General features: G+C 57.0%; 1 protein-coding gene across 8 annotated transcripts in view; it reads right to left on the bottom strand.

Moving 5' to 3' along the window:
- SYT7 (synaptotagmin 7) overlaps positions 1-10,496 on the bottom strand; it is a 58,876-nt gene extending 48,380 nt beyond the window's left edge. For all 8 annotated transcript variants that reach the window (XM_064492270.1, XM_064492273.1, XM_031459486.2 and 5 more), the window contains exon 1: positions 10,378-10,496. In XM_064492270.1, coding sequence (XP_064348340.1) covers positions 10,378-10,408 — 31 coding nt within the window. In that variant the 5' untranslated portion in view covers positions 10,409-10,496. The remainder of the gene's footprint in view (positions 1-10,377) is intronic.
- Positions 10,497-21,317: the final 10,821 nt, after the last annotated feature.

Genomic DNA, 21,317 nt, shown 5'->3' with positions numbered 1-21,317 from the left:
TTTATGGAGCACTGGGTGGGAGGGTTCTGCCTGGGTTATAATTGCAGCTAACGTTATTGAGCACTTACTAGGTACAGTGTTCCAGCCACTTAAGACATTATGTGCAGATCTCATTTAATCCCCACGATAACCCTATAAAGCATGTATTACTGTTATTCCATTATAGGGAAGAAGCTGAGACTCAGGAGGGTTGAGTAATTGGCCAAGTCCACAGGCTAACCAGTGGCATGGTTCTAACTCAGGCAGCTGGCCACTGCTCTGAGGACCCTTCCACCCCCGCATCATCTGAAGAGCTCAGATCCCCGAGTTCCCAAGACCTCAGCCCAGCCCTGGCAGAATCCAGCCTCCAGATGCCAATGGAGTTACAGTCCCGTGTTGTGGGGGCTTCTTGTGGCCCAGAGGATGTCCTCAACTTGAACAAGCCCTGTCTTAAGGTACTGGAGTTGGGTTCTAGTCCTGGCTCTGCCACTAACTTGCTGTGTGACTTTGGGCAGGTCATTTGCCCTCTCTGGCTTTGATGCTCCCACCTCTGTCATCAAAGGGTAGGACCAGATAATAAGAGCTTGTACAGATGGTGCTAACCCTGTGGCAGGCATGGTTCTAGGCAGTGTACAGACATTAACTCATCCAACCATCCTGGCAAGCCCTCTGAAGTCAGTGCTATCATTGCCTCCATTTTACAGACAGGGAAATGAGGCAAAAAAAGGTTAAGGAACTTGCCCAAGGTCACACAGCTAATGAATACATGGCAGATCTGGGATTTGAACCCCAGTACTTTTGATCCAGAGCCCAGGCTCTGGCTGCCATTCTGCCTTATTTCCCGAATGACTCTCTCAGCCCCTGCTTGGTGCCCGCAGGAGGTCTGCTTACGGCCCTCTGCACAGGCACACATGCCGTCGTGTTTCCACACGGGAAGCACACACATTGCCATGTGTCTGCATGACGTGACATGCATCAGCTTATGCTTCCACACTCGCTCCTGTGTGGCCACCAAATTTCTGTATGGGATAGCCACACTCAGCCATCCATTGCTACAAGAACAAGCCAACTCCAGCAGGCCCACATGTATGCGCACACACAGCCCCCTTTCTGGGCACTGGCTGCCTTGTGTGCCATGCTTGAGCATGTGACCACAGTGGCAGTGACGAGGGCCGCCACACCCCTTCTCCTCTGGCCCCCTCCAGTGCCTGGGTGGCTCACACGTCACATCGCACACCTGCCAGCACCCCCATCCACGCTGCCTTCCCCACGCCTCTCCCCTAACAGAAGCAGGCACCTTCCTCAGGAAGGAAGCAGGCACAGGCCCAGCCTGGCTCCCACAGCCCAAAGATGCCAGCCAACCCGGGGGTGGAGAGGGAGAAAGAGGCAGCAACTGGAGGCTCTGGGGGCCTGGGGTCCATGGTTCCCATCTGAGACTAAGCCCTCCCTTAGGTCTGAGTTCCAGAGCTCAGCTCTTAAGACCCTAGAGATGCCAGCTCCCCTCTGTCACTGCGTGATATGGGGTCAGATGGGGGACCAGAGGACAGAGGGTCGGTCCATCACTCCCTAGCAGGACTGTGGTGCCATGAGGGCTTCTCTGGCCGAGTTACCATTGCACCCTGCCAACCCCATCCCTGGTCCCTGCTCTCCTCCCCCTGCCCAAGCATCTCAGAGTTCTGGGTATTTTTAGGCCTCAGCTGACAGGCTGTGAAATCGCTCCCTTCGCACCTCCCTAACCAGGCGGGGGCTGGAGAGGGAGGAATGGGGTTGGGGGGGGGCACACACAGCCAATTCATCAGGCTTCTCTAGGGCTGGCAGGTGCCAAGCAGGGAGTAAGGGGTGCCTCCCCTTGATTGAGCGGATCCTTCCACCGTGCCTGGAGAGAGGGAAAGGAAACAGGGTGGGAAGAAGGCTCCACCCCACTCCGGGGACCTGAGAACAAAGGCTTTAAGGGACACCCAAGCACTAAAGGAGGCAATGGGGACATGCTTTGAGTCTAGCTCTACAGCCAGTACCGATTCCCAGCCCTCCCTTCCCAGCGATGGGCCGAGAGACAGACTGGCTCAGATCCCAGTGGGATAAGGGAGCACCGGGCAGTGTCACCCAGTGGTTAAGACCGAGGCTTTGGAGTGAGGCTGACTTGAAATCTCATCCCTACTCTACTGAGTGACCTGGTGAGACACTCCACCTCTTTGAGCCTCAGTTTCCCCATCTGTTTGACAATGGTAATGATACCTCCCTTGCGGGACGGCTGTGAAGATTAAACGAAAGATGTATGTGAACAAGCAGATGGTCTCTGGGCCCACAGGGCACTGCTAAGAGATTCTCCTTTGCTGTTTCCCTGACGGGCAAATCCTCCTAACCCCTCCTTTTCTGGGCTGCCTTCCTCACCATGACCCCTGGGCCCACAGTTCATCCTGGCTGGCCTGACCCTCTTCCCCAGGGGAACAAATCCCCAGCTGAGGTGAGTAGAAAACATAGACCCTCCTCACCTTCCTGCTTCCTGCTGCAGGGCACACATCCACATCACTTGGCACATGGATCCAAATGCCAACGTGCTCAGGTGCTGCCAGCTCCTGGGTGTGAGGGCATTTGCTCTTGGATGACCCCCTAGGGACGTGGGAAGACATATCCAGGCCTTGCTGTGAATGGGCCCCCGTGCCAGGGGCTGTGGGCATGGAGAGGCGGGGCGGCCAGCCTAGTTGCTGTGGAGACAGGTTGGCTCTGGTGGGGCTCTGGAGCTCAGGCCTGGCAGCTGGCGCTTGAGTTGTGTGGCTCCTCCAGGGCTGGGCCCTGATGCCCAGGGTGCAGGGTAGGGTGTGGTGTAGAGCTGATCCTCAGAAACCTGAACTGTGACCACTGGGCCCTGGGTCTGCACACTTTGGCTCTAAATCTCTCCCTGAGAGGCTTTCTCTCATACCCTGGCCCCCGAGATAAGCCCCCTGGGGGTGTCCATCCATGACTACCTGCACCAGCCTGTCCTCTTGACTGCCCGTTACCCACCACAAGCTTTCCCAAGGCAGGGCCCCAGTCTGGCTGGATGCTGTAGACCTCCTGGTATGGGTCCTTTGGACACAGCTCTGTGTAGGTGAGACAGGAGGGGCTGGACAATGGCTGGACAGAGCCAGCTCCATATACCTGCCTGCCTCCAGGCTCCCCACCCTCCACATTGTCGCAGAGTTAAAGTTCTCCATAGAGATATGCTTGAAAGCCATAAGGCCCTCCACTGCCTTAATTAAAAAAAAAAAAAGAAGTCCAGCTTTCCTATTTCAGAGTGCCAGAACCTTCATAATCTGGCCCAACCCGACTTCCCCAAACCTTAACTCCTGCTACTGCCCCTTGAAGGCCTCCCTTCTAGCTGCACACGTGCAGATACTGCTACCTCAACTGGCTGGTCACACCTCGGGGCCATTGCATGTCCTGTCCCCACTGCACAGAACGCCTCATCCCTGCCTACTCACGTGGCAAGCTCTTATTCTTCCTTCAGGATCCAGAACCCTAGACCCAGAGCTCATGATCTTGGGTCTGGCAGTGTGGCTGGAATCCCAAATCAACTTCTAATTGCAAGTGCCCCCTTCCCAGGGTGGCCTGAGGATAGATGAGCAAACGTACGTCGTGGGCTTAGAACCTCACCTTGCACCAACTAAATGCTCAACAAATCTTTGCTGTTCTGATGGTAACTGACTGACACTGCCTCAGTGAAGCCCTCCCCAACTTGTCCTCCACCAGGGCGGAGGCAGGCATGTCCTCCTCAGAGCTTCCGGAACCCTCATCCCACACATCAATCACTCGGTGCAGGGTAATGCTGATAACAGCTGCCGTTGTCTGAGTGTTTACTATGTGCTGTGCTTTCCGCTAAAGATGTTTTCTGCCTTATCTCCAACTTCATCCTCCAACCCCATGGAAGGTAAGAACCATCACCATACCCATTTAACAGAGAGGGAAACTGAGGCTAGAGTGGTAACTTGCTCCAGGGACACAGCCACAAGTGTCTGTGCCAGAAGCTGTTTGATCCTAGAGACGTAGCTTAAGCAAGCCATCCCCTGCTGCACATACGTAAAGTGCTTAGCACATAGTGAGTGCCCCACAAGGAAGAGTGTGCTATTATTATGCTATTGTTATTACCAGGGGAGGAAACAGGGTATGTTAGGTGACCTAAGAGGGGCTTCCTTATGCTGGACCGCTATAAAGCATGGGATTCCCACTTTCCTGGAGAAAGAGAGGGCTCAGAGGGGCCCTTGGGCTACCAGGGATGAGGATTGCAATGGCGAGAAGGTACCCTGGGAGCCCTAATTTCTGGACCCCGTGGGCCTGAGGAACCTGAGGAGTGCTGGAGTGAGCAAATGCTCGAGGCTTTCAGGGTGAGCCCAGGTTGGGCAGAGCAGGAGAGGGCCGGCCGTGTGCTGGCTGAGCTGGCCACCGCTCTCTGGCCCCGCTGACACCACCCCGTGGTAATGAGACGGATCCAATTTGTACCCAGGGCCCCGCCGGGAGCAGCTGCCGCGGCAGGATTTGAAGTAATTTAATTGGACACATTAGCCACACAGCTCTCTCCTCCGCTCCCCTCATGGAGGGCCTCACACAGTCGCCCTTCGTGGCCTCCCACAGTCCACGCTACCTGACCCTGGCTGGAGGCAGGGTGCACGCTACCCCAGCCAGCACTGTGAGACCCCTACCTGCTAGGACTGACTTCTCGGCACTCCTCCTCTCTCATTCTGGGGGCTCCTGAGGGCTCCAGAACCACAGGGCTGGTGGGGTTCTGTTTGCCCAAAGTTCTCCCTTTTCTCTGATGCAACCAGAAACTATGGGCTGGGCTCAGACCTCTCCCTCCTGTCTCCTCTGATGGGCAGAACAGGTCACCCCCTTTCCACCCCCAGTCAGCTGGAGAACCACAGCTTCCTGCTTTCCAGGAAGGCATGGCATCCAAGGTGCAGGGCCATTACCAAGACAGTGGTGGGTGGGGGGCAGTCTTCCTCTTACGGCTCTGGGGGAGGGGTGCATACACACACACAGAATTAGACATAGCCACAAACACATATGCATGCCCAGTTAGATCCATGCACACAAACACCCCCCCCCCACATACATGCTGAGAGACCCACAGGCTGTAATGGATGTGTCTGTATCTGTACACACCAAAGCTCCAACTCCCTCCCTCCCCTGCCACAACGTCCATGGCCAAGCAAGTTGCCTGGCCAGGTGAGGCCCTGCTCCCAGCAGATGGAAGCTTCAGAGGTGGCCAAGCTGGCAGGTGGGAGGGTGTGGCAGGGGGCAGGCAGGGCCCCTGGAGGGTACAGGCCCCGCCTGGCTGGGTACAGGGCTAGAGGAGGTGCCCTCCCCCAGTGCTTTCCATCACAGCTCCCAGTGCACCTCAACACACCTCGCTACAAATATACTCATTAGCTGCTGTTTACAGCGGGCACGGCACTCAGATGAGCGCAGCTATTACGGCTGTCCAGCTGCCACCCGCACACGCAAGGATGTACACACAGCACAGCGCTTCTCCCCACCGGCCCCGCCCTCCCTTTCCACCTGTGCGGTGGCCCCACACTCAATCACTTGGATTTTTCCATTTCCTCCAAACATCCCAGCTCACCAGACAGGTCGGCTCCCTGCCCGGCCCCCGCAGGTGACACACCTCTTCCAAGGAGCTCCTCCAAGTGGAAGCTGCAGACCCCCCACTCCCCAAGAGCAAGTCCGATAGGCCAGCCCACTCTCCAACCAACTGGATCCAGAGTTCCAGGCGCAGGCTCTGGGTGCTGTCCAGCCCCTTCTACAGGTCCCGTGCTGCCTGCCAACTCCGTTCCAATCCTTGGGGAATTCTGCAGGGTGAGACTGAAGCCCTGTCCTCTAGACACAAGCTGGATGGGGCCCAGCAAGGCTGCCCCTGCTGCCTGGAAGGTCAGGGACTTCCATGTCCATGGAACTGGCACAGTCCATCTGGTACCACTGGCTGGGGTTCCCTGGCAAGGCGAGCAGGCACCCGGGCTGGGCCTGGCACAGGCCTCCTCCGGCACCTGGCCAGACCAGTGACCATCCCAACAGAGAGAGCTGACCTCACCAGAGGCATGTGCCACCTGCTGGGCACTGCCCAGGGAACAGGGCGCTGCCTCCATGCAGGGCTGCCCGGGCCCACCCGAGATGCCTCAGTGCCCCTGTGGGGCCTGTGAAGCCAATTCCTCTTTCAGCCGAGTTTTCTGCTCAGGAATGGGTCTCTCATCCCCTCTTTGAGGCCCCCCTCACCACTCTTCTCCCTGCTGTTCCCGGCCTCACTCCCCTGGGTGAAACAGTTATTGAAAACAGTTCATCAGATTCAATAAGGATTCAAAGTCCCTGAGAGAATAGGGGGAGGGTGTGGGGAGAGGAGGAGTGGGAACAGGGGACCACCCACTCCTCCTCTGCCTGTCCCTCAGGACCTCTTGCATCAGCAGCGGGGAGAGGGTGAGAAAGACACAGTCCTTCACTGTCACTCTATGCTGCCTTCAGTGCCCCTTGGGCCTGAGCCTGCAGTCCGCTAGGGGCAGGGCCCAGCTGCCACAGGCCTGTCTTTTTTCACCTGACACTCACCTGTTCCCTGTCTTCCAGCTGTCCCTCACCTGTCACCTGCTGGCCTGTGCCTTCCCAACCCAGTCCAGCCTGCTCTAGCCCCACTTCCCCAACCAGGAGGGGCTCTGAGGCTCTCTCCCTCTCTACCATCCCCCAGGCCGTCAGTCAAGTTATCCCCACAAGACCCCCAAACAGCACGACTCAGGGCCAAGGTTGGGGGGGGGGTTCCTGTCTCCCTGGAACCACTACAGCCTAGGGGCATTGGCTACCTGGACCCAAGCCCCACATAAGCCATATGTCAAGCCCAGCATTTCAAGCCTGTTCCACCTCAAGTCCACCTCCCAGCCATGGCCCGTTGGGAGGTCACTTGATCTTCAGTCCCAGACTTTGACCCAAGCTCGGGATGCAGGCCAGGGAGGTCTGGGCCAGTCAGATGGGGCAGGTAGGGGCTTGGGGGTGGGGCTGGTAGATGGGGTTGGGGAGAGTTTGCCAGTGAAACCGTCAGACAGGCCTTCTTAGACTGTCCCCCACCCAGCCCCTGTCCCTAACCTTGATGGCTCTCACAGCATACCCCTGATCTGCCCTTTCAGTAAGGCCCCTGACTCCTGCCCCACACATCACCCAACAGCCTCTGCCCCTAAGTTGTGCTGTGGGTGGAGGGTTGGCCTGGACAATCTTGTGGATCCTTCTGCCTTGAGAGAGGAGACCCACTGTGCCAAAGTCCCTGTCCCATGCAGAGTGTTCCCCACACTCCCTAGGAATGACCTGCCCAGCAGAGTTGCTGTAGGAGGCAGAGCCCACTAACAGGTGGGACAGACAGAGAAGACCTCAAGCACTGCTACCCCCAAGGACAAATTCACAGAGGGCTGGGGGCAGGGCAGGCAGCCCTCAGGACCTGAACTCTCTCCCAGCGCTGCTGCACCGGCCCAGACTTTCCCTCTCTGGCCTTGCTCACTCGCTCACCGCAAGGTCACCTCTCCCTCCCTCTCTCCCTGCTGCCGTCCTGCCTGCCCACTGCAACGCTGACCCCTGTGGGCCTGCTGAGGCCCTGCCCTGCCAGGGGACAGACGATTGGAGGGACACAGGGAGGCCTGGCCAGGTGAGCTTTGGGATGAACAGGGGATGAAGGCTGATGCCAGGGAGAGGGCGCATGTCCATGGGAGGAGGCAGAGGGGAGGTTGCAGGCATGGCCAGGAAGGCTGGGCAGAGTTTGGAGCAGAAGCGAAGGGGGTGTGTGGGAGGGGGCTGATCATTCTTCACTGGGCTCCAGCTTTTTCCCACAGTCCCTTGCTCCAGCCAGGATAGATCCGGGAGAGAATTGCCTGGGGGCCAGGGGCCCATGTTGGGAGGGAACTGTGCCTGTCCCCTGTCAGGGTAAGGGTCTTAGCAGTAGGCTGAGCCCTTTGGGGATTTGCAGAGTGCATGGTATGAAGGAGGGGGTACCACAGGGACCTTCTGGAACCAGCCTGGGACATGAGGGAGCAGGAGAGGACAGGAGATTACAATTTTTTTTTTGAGGATTGGGCCACAGGTGTTCCTGGCAGTGAAATGAGGCGATGAGGATGTAAAAGGTACTGGCCTTTGGGGGATCAGAGGGACGGTCCTGAATCACACAGGAGTTATTTGCATATCTTACTAACACCCTGGTGCCAGGCTTGTGGGACACATACCCTGTCTGGGAGAGCAGAGTCTGGGGAGCCTGGGGTGAACTGGGTAGGGGAGACAATCTGGCCTGGAGCTGTCAGAGGTGGGCAGGGATGTCAAGGGACACAGAAACCAGACTGAGGTCTCTGGCCCCTCATAGACCCCCAGGGGACTAGGATCAAAGGTAGATTCTGCTCCCTCCAGCCTATTTCTGATCCTGTCTAGCCCAGTGCCCACATCAGAGAGAAGTAAACCTCAGGCCAGCCTGTTTCCCAGTCAGAGCTGCCCCTGCCACAGGAATGATGGTTCCTGCAGCTGGAGTGGGCAAGACAGGTCTCCAGCCCAGACAGGGAGGCCCATTCGAAGAAGGGGAGAGGGAACAGTCTGGGGTCTGCCAGCATGCCAGGGGCAGCACTGGGTTCCAAGCCCTTTGCCCAGAAGATACCGAGCATATCAAGTTGGCCTCTGTGGAGAGGGCAGAGGTTCTTGGAGGAGCAGTGATGTCATGGTGCCCAAGAGTGGGAAGAAAGAGGAGGGAGGGAGAGGGGCCCCAGGCAAATGGCCTAACAAGAAAGGAGAGGCTGCCAGCCTGGCAGGGCAGGGGGAGGGGAGTGTCCTCACTGCATCCCCTCTTCCATCTTTGGACCCGGGGGGCTGGTCTCTGAACTAAGCTATTGGCTTCTGAGAGGGTGATCCAAGCAAGAGAATGCTTCTGTCCTTGGTCCAAGAGCTAGAAGCTGGCAGCCTCTTGGGGGAAGATGCCAGTGTAGGTGACCTGGGTCCAAAGAGATGAAGGGAGGGGTCTCCAAAGGCAGTGTCCCTTCAGCCATCACCTAGAGGGCATTTATAGATGGGCATGAGGTTCCAGAGAAGGAGACTGAGTCTCTTCCACCCACATACGTAAACGCTAAGTGAGTGCAGTGCCTGGCACCCAGGAGGTCCCTCCTCGGGAGGGCTCGGACTGCAGTGACTTGAAGGGGGTGAGAGAGGAGGCAGGGACAGGGTGAGGCTGCCCTCAGAGGGAAAGAGCAGATGAAGGGCCGGGCCAAGAGTGGGCAAAGCCGGCGCCCACTGGACTGCCTTCGAAAGCCTCGAGGTTCTAGGCTCCATTTGTGGAGGGCCTGAGAGTTGTCCCTCCCCTGGGGACCCCCAACCCCCAGAGATCAGCAGCAGTAAACCTGGAGGCTCTTCATCTGAGAGCAGGTCCTCAGGCTGGGGTGTCACGCTTTTAGCATCAAAAAGAAACCCAGAAGCGGCAGACTAGGGGTGCTGGGGCTGGGGTGGGGCACCCCAGGTGGGCACTGAGACTGAGCCTGGGCAGGAGCTTCAGGGGACCTGTCTACAGGTGGGCACTGTGTGAGGAGGCGTCAGGAGCCAAGGAGGAAATGGCAGAGCAATTTCCCAAGGAAGGTGGAAAGAATCCTCAGCTTGGCTTCCAGGATACCAAGCAAACGTGGGCTCCCAGGCCACTCCCTGGCTTGGGCTTGGGAGAAATGCAAAGGAGCACGGCCCCTCCCTCTCCCTCCCCCAACAGGACTGGAGTGAGTTTGGGGTTCTTTGCTTTCCCCCTCCTCAAGCCCTGGAGAACATTCCCCGGGCACCCCTATTCTCGCCAGTCTCTGCTTTCTTTCTCTTCAGGTACCCCTGCCTCCCTCCTCAACGCTCCTGCGGTCCACCCCCACCCCAGAAGCCCCCCTCCCCTGCTGCTGCACCAGATTCCCACTTGCCCCCTGGCACCCTCTCAATTCACAGTCGGCACCGCCGATGTCACTCTGCTTCCTGGTGCACACAACCTTGGCCAAAAGCTCCCTGAGATCCCTACCCTGGGGTCCCGTAGCACTGGCACCTCGGGGACACTGGTGCTGGGGACCCAGGGGTGCCTCTGAGGGCACTGCGGGGGCAGCGGCTCCTCGCTCCGCCAAACACGTTGTCCTTGGGCTGCTAGGGGGTGGAGGGGGAGGTCCTTGTGGGGACACTGCGAAGCCGGCGCCCGGCATCAAGCTTGGCAGTGCCCGGACTGCGGGGGGCCGGGGTCCCAGCTGCTGCAGCTCCAGCCCGCGCCCCCGGTCTGGGATGACCCTGAATGGGGGAGTCCGTGCGGCTCTGGTGGACAGCAGCCCCAGGCTGGGGTTCCGAGACGGCGCCCGGCGCTGCCGCCGTGCTGCCCGCCGGTGCGGGGCGCCCCAGCCCGTGCGGGGCCGCGCTTACCTGGGCTGGCAGCCTCCGGGTCCCGGTACATGGTCCCCTCGTCGCCGGCTCGCTCCGGGCTCTTCAGAGCCTCTCGCGGCCGCGCGTTGCTCCGCCGCCGCTGCAGGGCATGGGGCCGGGCGACCCCCGGGGGCGGGTCCGAGGGCGGGGGCCGCGCGGGCTGCACCGAGCCGCGGAGCCGGGGAGCGGGGGCCGCCCGCCAGCCCTCCCGCCCGCCCTCCGAGCACGCTGCCGCCGCCGCCGAGCCGCGCCGAGCCTCCTCCCTCCGGCCTGCGCGCCGCGTGTGCGCGCCGGAGCGTGTGTGAGTGTGTACGAGGCCGTGTGTATGTGTGTGTGTGAGCGCGTGTGTGAGCGCGCCCGGGGCACCGCCGGCGCCGCCCGCCCGCTGCCGAGCGCAGCTGCCACCGCCGCCGCCACGGCCACCCGCTGCTGCCCGCTGCCGGCCGCGCGCTGCACTGCAGCCCGCTCCCGCCGCCGCCCGGAGCCGCCCCGAGGGCACCGCCGCCGCCCCGTGCCCCGCCCTCCCGCAGCCCCCGCGGGGAGGGCACGGAGCCCTCCAGCTGAGCTCTTCGAGCCTGCGGGTCCTGCCGCACTGCGCGACCCACCCGGCCGGTGCGCCCCTGATGGCAACTGCTTCGAACCTGGCAGGGCGGCGGAGGTGCCCTTTGACTCCGTTCCAAAAGGCGTGGAAATCCACTTCGGGTTTTCCGCTCGGTGACGGTTAGAGGGCGTCAGCTCGGGACTCGACAGCCCGGCAGTCCAGGGAAGGAGAGCTGGTGTGTATAAAAACCAGGATTGGATTTCGCCAGCGCAGAGCCTGGGTCCGCTACTCTGGCCAGCCTGAGCTTGCACATGGTTGGAGTCAAAAAGTCTAGGATATCCTCCCTCGGTGTGGGACTAGGCCTAATGACCCTCTCCACTTAGCCCTACCGCACAATAGACGAAAACAGCTTTCAGCCTCTGTTACTACTTCTCTCGCACCGCTCCAATGCACCCTGCCTACTTTTCCTTGACCCAGCACTTCACTGGGTAAGAAGGAAAAGCCTCCTTCCCCTTCCAGCCCTGGGGCTCACTTGGCCCTCTCTGCTCCTCTGTCAGCGCAGCACAGTCCAAATCCAGTGAACCCTCATTCTCCTTTTTCTACAGAATTGGGACTGTTTGATTCTCGGGCAGGAAAGAGAAGGGGGCCCTCCTCCTGGGGCTTTTAAAGGCCTGGAACTGAACAATTGGTGGTTTCAGGTACAGAGACATCCCTGCACACACCTATACACCTGATCCACTACACTACTTCCTCCAAGCACGCCCCCCTCCAACACACACACACACACAAATACACCTCCCACACAGCAAGATACAGACACAAGTGTCACACAATACAGGGCCTGCCCCTACCCTGAACTGAAGGGGACAAGTAGGAAGGCAAAAGCCTAGGGCCTGCCGCAGCACCTTCCCCTCCCCTCCACTAAGGATGCAGTTCACAGGTGAACCAGGCTTTCCCAGAGTCAAAGATTCCTACTCTCACCCCAAGAAACCGACTTTATACTGCACAGCGCATATCCAGCCACACCTCCCCCTTCCCATAGGGCAGCAGGCAGCCAGCACCCACAGGGACAAGCCTCCCTCTCAAGTCTCCCCCAACACATTCACACACACACACCCCCCATCCCCTTGAACTCACATGGAGCCCATTACACACACACACACACACACACACACACACACACACACACACACACACACATTCACCTCCACCCACAGCTTTTCTGGTTGAGAAACAGACAAGGAAATTCCCCCGAGCAAACCTCCATGAAGACTGTTCCGGTGAACAGATTTCCTTGGATTGAATGTTCTAATTAAAAAATGGAAGGAAAAAAGGCATCTGTGGGTTCTATCCCATAATTCCACAGTGGCCAGAAATCTCAGCTCCTCATCCTCTGGTCAAGGACCATTATGTTTCATGCACCCTGCAGCCAACCTCACCCACAGGCAGACAAGAATTCAGGTGCTATCCACACACCCCTTTTTGGCAAACACCAGAAGGCCTGGAACTCCAAGGTCTCCAGGCTGGGCTTGTTCCTCTCCCACCTCCAGCTGCCTCTCTCACTGCTCTAGTGAAGAGCACCCCATCTCACCCCTACCCCTTCCATCCCCTTGCCCACACCCCTGTCATCAATGGGCACCACACAGAAAGGCTCCAGGTTCAGGAATCTCCCCACCCATCGACCTGAGAATCCAGAAGGGAGACAGCAGAATTCATCACTGCAACACAACAGATTTTTATAAGCATCTAAAATCATGGAGTTTATCAGAGTTTGTGGGGAGAGGACCTCTGAGAGATGACCCAGGCCACCCCTCAGGTGACAGATGGTGAAGACCAGGCCTCTAGATGGGAAGTTAAGGCCCAGAGCTAACAGCCCAGGGAGCTGGTGAGAGAACCAGGAATAGAACCCAGGGTCCTGACTCCCAGCTTTACTAACCACTGTGAGGTTCATGAGAAGTCCCAGTATTGCTCCCATCTGAGAGCTTACAGCCTTTCCCTTACAAAAATAAAAATCCCAATCTCATTCACTGCCAGCAGGCATTAGACAACCACTATTCCAGAATGCCAGAGCTGCACAGTCCCTCAGATATACATGATAAACCTCGTGAGATATAGTTGTAGAATCTGAGGCTCTGGGGCATTGGGAATCTTGGATAGCCTTTTATTTCCTACCTGCATCATTGACATAGGAAAAGTGTTAAAGACACCCTTTCCCTAGGCCTCAGTCACTCTGTCCAGGGGAGGTAGAGTCATCGGAAAGAGGAAAGAGTATGGATTTATGTGGCTCTGCCATTCATAGCTGTGTGACCTTGGGCAGACTCCTTGATACCTCTGGACCTCAGTTTCCTCATCCATACAATGGAGATAATAATAACGCCTATTTCCTTTGACTATTACAAAGATTAAATGAGATGATACAATTAAAGCACTTAAAATGATACTTGGAGTACAGAACTTATTCTTGATAGGTTTTGAATGCCATTATTATCATTTGTTTATCCTTAACAGGGACACCACATACTCCCATTCCCATGTTTTGCATGTCAGGGAAGTTCTTCCAGATGTCTAACCTTGAACCCTTATCCTGCATTTGAAGGCTACTTTCTCCTGCTGGGGCATCACTGAATGCCAAGCCAACTGTGAGTTCCTATCTTCAGAGTCCTCATGGAGGACTGAGCACAATGGGGAAATGAAGCCTGGGGGAGTGAGCAGGTCCTCTGAGAAAGAAGATCAGAGGGTGTGAGTCACCCAGGTTCTGCCCCCGCCCCACAAAGGGGAGGGCCCAGGGATTTGGTGTTCTGGCTCTCCCCTTCCCATCCCACTCTCATTGTCTGAAGCTGCTTGCCACTGTGCCCTGGGTTCCATGACATGGCAGGAAAAGCTAGCAGCACCTGGTTCTCCAGGGACTGTCACAGTGCGTGCTGTGGACCCCTCAGGACTGTTTCTGATCTGGTGCTGTCTTCAAAGCCCAGATGTCCTGGATCGGCTTTGGGAGGGATGAGAGGCAGGGAGGGACGTTCTGCCCCTCAGGAGCTGATGCCAGGTCTGCACTCTCCTAAACAGGGCCCCTGGGGCCTCCTAGGCTCCGTTGCTAGGCCACAGCTGGAGGCAGGGCTCCTAGGTTCTGCTCTGGCCTCCACCTGGCATGGTCTCCAACGCTGCCATCTCTCCACAGCTCCTGTCCCCCCACCCCGCCCTCTTGGCCATGGACTGAATTATTAATAAAATGCTGAGGAAGCTGTTTGTACAGCTCACGTGATGGAACAAACACACCTCTCTCCTCACCACCATCCACGTAGCAGGAGACTTGGGCTCAGCACCCTCCGGCTCCAGGAGGGGCAGGCTCAGTGATCAGCCCAGCTGGAAGGCAGCTGTAAGAGGGGCAACAGCAGAGCCTGCAGATGTGCCAGACCAGGATCAATTCTGCCGTCCTGTCCCCGCCGCTACCCACCTCCCCAGTCTTCCCCTTCCTCATCTACAGAGGGCAAGAGTCCGGAGAAGGTAAAAGCGTAACGTTAACAGAGGTTGTCTCCCCTGCCAGGATACAACGGCAAACTCCTAGAAGGCAGCTGCAGCCCTCTCTCTGCTCACTCTATCACAGTGGAGACTAAATCAACGCTTTTCTCCAAACTCAGGAACCCCTGAATCTCAGAGGCCTACTCAGGGGCCACGCTTGTCACACTTCTGCTGGGCCTTGCTTTGGAGGCTTGATGTGAAAGAGGTAGAGTCTAGCCCGAAGCATCCAGGGAAGAATCCTAGACTTAAACTCTGGTCCTGCCTCTGCCTCTATCTAGCTGTTTGGCCTTGGCCAGGTACTTGACATCTCTGGGCCTCAGTTTTCTCATCCATAAAAAAGGGCTAATAATGGCACCACAGGGGTATGTTAGAATACACTGGGGAGATGGAAAGGCAAGGGATGGGTGTCTTTCTTGGCTCCCTGGGGATGACCCCAGGCAGCAAAGACCCTGCGTCAAGCTGACCCTCCATGCCCTGGGTCCCCATACCACACCTTCAGGTCACCTTTTATGGGCCAGAAACATTCTCTTGCCAGAAACCCTTTCCCCATTCCCAGCCCCGCCCACATCCTTTCTCCCCGTAATCTCCTCCCTATTCTGACTCTGGCCCTGAGTCTCTCTCTACTTCTTCCTGGTCACCGTGTGCTTGGCTTAGTCCCTCAAACCTCTTGTCACCCCAAAAGATGAACACTAGTGCCCTTTCTCCTCACCAGCCCCTGTTTGCCACAGCCCCAGCCTCAGTCAGAATCTTGGTCTTGGGCCTCGATGTTGAGACACCTGCTACATCTCTCAGTGCCCCTGAGACAGACTGACAGCCACGGGGGCTCGTGAGTGCCCTTAACAGGATGTGCTGTGGAAGCACCTTGGCTTGCCCATTACAAGCTGAGTGACTCATGGTAAATGATTCCATCCTTCTAAGCCTCAGTTTACCAGTCTGTAGCACAAGGATGTTGATTTTTAATTTTGATTTGGCCTTGGACTCCTTTGGGAATCTGGTGAAAGCCATGGACTTCTCCTCCCTAGAATGCATGCATATTCAAATACAGACAAAACATTCTGTCCATAATTGGGTGGGAGAAGGTCCTACAGGTTCCAGATAAAAATCCCTGACCCAGAGGTTTACAAGGTCTCTTCCAGCTCTGATGGTCTGAGCCCAGTTCTCTGCCCTACTCACGCTCCCCACAGTGATTCTTGGGTCACGGTGGGGGTGGGCTGGTGGTCTGTCCAGCACAATTTCTCCATTCTGCCTAAGGGGTCCCCTCCCCCAGCACTCACTGTGGCTGGAGCCAGCTTGCCAGCCTGTAGCTCCGACTAGCATTTCAATACATTTCAATACATCTCCGAGTCTATTGAACAGGCTTCACCTGCCTTTCAAGGTATTTAAAGGTTCTTTGACCAAATGCTTTTTGATCCTCTGCTGATGGGAACCAAGCAGAGGCTCTTTCACCATCGCCCCCTTCCCCCCATATATTAGTGACTAAGAGCTCTTTTGATATTGCAGAAATCTTCTGTGGTTTGTTCAAAGCCCTGGCCCTTGCGGCCACCTCCCCTAGAGACCCAAGCCGGTCAGCTCCAGCCGCCACCTCCCACCCCCAGCGGTGGCCTAGTTAATGAGGGCCTCCTAGCGCTAGACGGCTCAGCCTGCAATGGCGGGCCTCTCTGACCCCAGCCCAGATAGTAGAGGGGCCCCTTCAGTCAGGCCCTGCTCCTACCAGGGAGGCCCCCCCACCCCCGTCCTCGTAAGGGTGTAGTTGTCTACCAGAGTCCGGCGGAACACACCTCTTCTTCCCGCCCAACTGAGGCTGCATAGACTGGCATGCGGCCCACGGGATCGATTAACCTGTTTCCAGAGTCCACTAAATAACATCCCTTAGTCTGAGGCTGAGAAGGGGAAAATGAGGCTTTGAGAAGTCTCAGGTACAGGTCTTGGTGTGTGAAGGGACAAGAGCCGGGACCCACCGACTCAAGACCTTCGTCCGCTCCGTAAGCCCCCATCACAGCCGGCGCCACTCCCCCCCCCCCCCCCCCCCCCCCCGCCCCGCGCTCCCGCTCCCGTTCCTCCAGGGCTGCGCAGAAGGCGCGCCTGGGGTGGGCCCCTGCTGCAGAATTGGAGGGGGGCGGGGCACGAGGCACCAGGATCAGGGCCGCCAGGCTCTGCGACGGGCGTCTCCAGCGCGGCAGTCCTTCTAGCCAACTTGGACGGACCCACCCATAGCGCCAGCAGTCGGGCCGGCTGGGGCCGGGGCGGGGATGCGCGTGCGCGGAGGGGGCGCAGCGGAGCCCGCGTGAGCTGGTGAATTACCCGTACCGGAGAGGACGTGTCGGCCCCGGAGGAGGAGGCGACGCCAGAGGCGCCGCTGCACAGAGCTAGGGGCATGACATGCCCGAGAACTGAGGCCCTATTTCCGAGCACCATCTGGAGTTCAAGACTGCAGTGGGGGTTGGGGGTCCCTTTTCTTAGCAGGTGAAAGGGTTTATCCGCGCCCAGAGAGCTGTGACTGCTGTAATTGGACGATGCCTGGCTCTGCGCTTGGGAGGGTGACAGAAGGGGCCCCAGGAGCCCGGGAGCTGGGCGAGTTCAGGTTGCCAGGCCCTCTTCCTCGCTAAAGGCTCTGGGGGCTGCTCGGTTCCTTGTCCTAGCCAGACCAAGCGCCAGAATCCAGTCCCGGCCCTGTAATAATCATAATAGCAGTAGTCACCATTTATTGAGCTCTGAGGGCTTGCCAGGCCCAAGTGCCAAATGCATAACACGCATTATTCCACTTAATAGTCACAGCAGCCCAGTGAAGAAGTCCTGATGTGATCCCCCCGGGAAGGCAAAGAGGCTAAGGATCAGAGTGCGTGTGGCACATCTGCAGTCGCACAGCCAGGAAGGGTGAGGAAGGGGGCAGCTCCCCCTCCACCACCTCCTGGCACTGACCAGTTCTACAGCCCAAGCACTGCAACCATGGGCTTTACTGCCTTTCACCTTGGGCCTTCCGGAGTCTGGGCAGGCTCCAGGGTCCCTCCTGCCCAGCTCACTAGAGGTGCGGAGGGAACAGCAGTGGGGCAGCCCTGGAAAAGAGGGGGAAGGCTGGGGACCACTCCCACCTCTCTGGCTCCCCCATTTCCTCCTGGATCTCCTCTCTTCCTTCTCCTGTCCCCCCACAATTGCAGGTGTCCCCCAAGGTGTGCCCCTAATGGGTCCTTAGTCCCATTTTCTTTCTCACCCACACTCTCTCCTTCATGAGCTCATCCACTCTCAGGAACTCAGCTTTTGCTTCAGCCCAACTCCCAGCTCTGTCTCTGGGGCCCTGACCACCCTCCCAAGCTGGCATCTGCCTTCCTAATAAGGCATCTCCACCCAGGTGGAGTGAACTCATGACCTGCCTTGGGAAGCAGCCCCTCCCTGGGATTACACCACACCTGTTAAGACCCCACCACTCTCCCAAACTCCAGATCAGTTCCCCAAAGACTCCCCTGCTCTGCCCCCACATCTAATGGGTTTCCAGATCCTTCAGACCCTTTTTCTGAGGAGCCTCTCACATCTCCATTGCAAACTTGGCATCTGCCTCCGTAAGTCAGACATTCACAGCCCTCACCGCCCTCCTCAGCAGTGGCTCCTGACCAGTTGCTTGCCTCCTCTATTCCGGTCCAGGGTCCTCCTCACTGATTTTCTGGTAATCTGATCATTCTGCTCCCAGCTCTCCTGCTCCGAGAACTTCAGTGGCTCCCCACTGCCTGTGGAGTCAGGTACGAGCAACTTTGCCTGACACAGAGCCCCTCCAGTCTGAGGACTTTGCCTTCCTTGTCTTGTCCAATGCCTTATCTTCAGCTAAAAACTGTTTCTGAGATTCTGCCATGTGTTTCCACCCTTTAAGGCCCGTCTCAAATTCCAGTTCCTCCAGGGAGCCGTCCCTGATTCTCCTTCTCGGTAGGCCCACAGTACTTCCTCAGCACTACTCTGATGGAATCATCTACTTTAATATTATTTCTACCACCTCTCCAATCCTGCTCTGTGCCCACCATCCCCAACCATGCAGCAGGTTGGGAGCTCTTTAAAGGCAAGAATAGCTCATTCCTCTCCATCCTCATCTTCCTTCCTTCATTTTAAAATTGACCCATTCAGCAGACACTGTGCCACTATGTGCTAGGAACTGCATATACAGAACCGCTATTTGGGCTCACTCCTGGGGGTAATTGACATACAGTGGGACAAGTACACTAATGGGGGTATACTCAGGGCAGCATGTCTTCAGGCTCCCAAGTGCCAGGCCCTTGGCAAGCTTGTCCCCTAGTACTGTCGATCTACAGAAGCAAGATGACATGTGCACAGATGCAGGTATGAACAAAGTGCTCTGAGACCACAGAAGGCAGAGCAATGACTTTGGCCCTGGGGAAATCCAGAAGCTTCCCAAATGCCCAGTCCTGGCACCAAATGGGAGCCTCTTAAATCTTTGCTGAATTAAATTGGATGGAAGAAGAAAGGGGAAATAACAGAGACTGAAGAAGAAAAGGAAGGTTTTGGAGGGGAGGGCAATGACTGAGCACTTTCACAACATCTGCCCAAAGTAGCCCTGCCACCCATCCCCGTGGGATGTCTTGTGAACGAATGAGATCATGGATGCTCAGCGCTCTGAACTCTCAGGAAGAAAAGAGCTCGCCCCATTCCCACCCACCCCCATATATATTACATTATTAGTCTGTCTCCATCAGAGCAATAAGTCCTTCTCTCCAGGAAGCCTCAGTTTCCCCTGGGAAAACCAGATGCATCCTGTGACAACTTGTTTCCCTCTCTGGGCCTCAGTTTCCCCGCTGGCAACATGAGGACATGGGATGAGATGGTCCTGAGTATCTCTGGCTCCTCCAAGGAGATGCTCTGTAGGACAGGTGTGTCTGACCAAGAGATACCCTCTGACCTCTTCTGCCCACCACACCCTGGGCTGAGCTCAGGAGTCCCTGTGATGTCACAAAGGCCACTCCCTGTCCTGTTTGTCTTTCTGGTCAAACATGGCTAGGCAGAAAGTGAGGCAAGTGTGGGCTTTTCAGCCAGAAGTTCTCCTGTAAATCTGGGGGCACAGGCTTCAGGCCTGTGTGCTGAAAAATTCCCCTGTGTGGGGCCCTTCCCACCATCCCAAGCCTAAGGTCTGGATTCCTCTGGGGAAGCCCCATCCTCCAAATCCCCATGGGCTGTCCCCTGGATGTTCAGAAGTGTTGGGGCACAAGGTGCCCTGGTGAGAAGGGATGGAGGCTGTAGCTGGGGGAGAGAGACGCTTGTTCTATAAACCTCCTTTCCCCTCTGAGGTGTGATCCCTGTGTATTCCCTGCACGTGGCTAACTCATCACCCCATCTGACCCCATAAGTCAAACACTTCATCTGTGTTCCTACTTGCCCTCTTTTCCTTACCAGCCACATTGAATCTGTGACAAGGCCTGGCCTTTCCGCATTCCTGGCTACCTCTCCAGTCCTCTTCAATCTCCTCCTAGCCCCGCATCCACTGCCCTAGCCCAGGTCCTCTTGCTTTTCACTGGCTTCCTCCCTGGGTCCCCTCCTCTGCCTCCAGCTGGCTCCCCTCCTCTGCGTCCAGCTGGCTCCCCTCCCCCCACTGTCCATGGGCACCAAAGCATAAGTGTGACCGTGTCCCTGTTCTGCTCAAATCCCTCCCGTGAATTTCCATGGCTCTTGGGGAAAAGGTCACTGCGTGCCTGGCAGGCTGGGCCCTTCCTGACCTAAGAAGAGAGGCGAAGTGCTCTCTGAGAGGGTTCTGAGTAATGGATAGTGTCTGGGTGTGTGTGTGTTTAGGGGTGGGGTGGGGAGGGCGCATTTCAGAGACAGCAAACGGCAAGTGCAAAGGTGGCAGACGTGATGGAACCTGGTGGGGGGGAGTCCGAAACCCACCTGGGGTGGGTGTCTAGGGGGCACTCCTGCTGTGTGCCAGCACGCTCCTCATGCTGAGCAGACAGTGGTGACCAAACTGAGTGAGAGCCCCTTGGGGAGCTGACATCTAGCAGAGGGAGATAGGCGATCAGCAATAAGCAAAGTAAGTAAATGTCACAGTGTAAGGTGATGTGCACCGTGGGAAAATTAAGCATCTCGAGAAGTAAGAGTGATTGGGAATGCTGGGGACAGATTGCAACGTTAAGACAGGGAGGTCAGGTCAGGGCTTGCTGACAAGGTGGCATCTGAGCAAAGACTTGAGGGAGGTGAGGGATTCTCACCCTGTGGCTGTCTGGGTAAGACAGTACCAGGGAAAGGGAACAGCCAGTGCAAAGGCCCTGAGGTGGGACTGTGCCTGGAGGGTTCGAGGAACAGCCAGGAAGCTTGTGGGGCTGGAGCAAAGTGAGTGAGGGAGAGAGGAAAGCAGAGGGGGTCAGGAGAGGAAGGGGCAGTGGGGAGGGAGGGCCATAATGAGAACTTTGGGAGATGGGAAGCTTCTGCCGCATTTGGTGAGGAGGAGGGATGCGAGCTGGGCTATGTGGTAAAAGGATCTCTCTGGCTATGTGTCAAGGGAGCAGGGGCAGGGAGACCAGTGAGGAGGTTGTTGCAATAATCCAGGCAAGAAAGGAGGCAGCTCAGACCAGAGTAGATGCCATGTGAGAGGCGGGGAGGAAAGTGGTTGGATTCTGGATCTATTCTGAAGGCAGAACCAACAGGATTTCCTGATGGATTGGATGTGGGTTGTGACAAAAAGGGAGGCGGCAACATCACCTCCAAGGTTTTGGCCTGAGCAATGGAAAGATGGACTTGCCATCCCCCGGAATGGGGAATCTGTGTTAGAGCAGCGCTGCTTCTCAGCCTTTTAAAAAAATTATCACCCACCCCCAAAGAGCCTTTTTAAATTTTTTTCCTCTAATCACCCCCTCCCTATGAAATTGTAATTCCACAGCTGTAATATATACATATT

The sequence above is a fragment of the Camelus dromedarius genome, chromosome 12, assembly GCF_036321535.1.
Source record: "Camelus dromedarius isolate mCamDro1 chromosome 12, mCamDro1.pat, whole genome shotgun sequence".
In the NCBI taxonomy this organism is placed as follows: Eukaryota; Metazoa; Chordata; class Mammalia; order Artiodactyla; family Camelidae; genus Camelus; species Camelus dromedarius.
The sequence above is the reverse complement of the archived record's forward strand: the minus strand, read 5'-3'. Positions and strand labels throughout refer to the sequence as shown.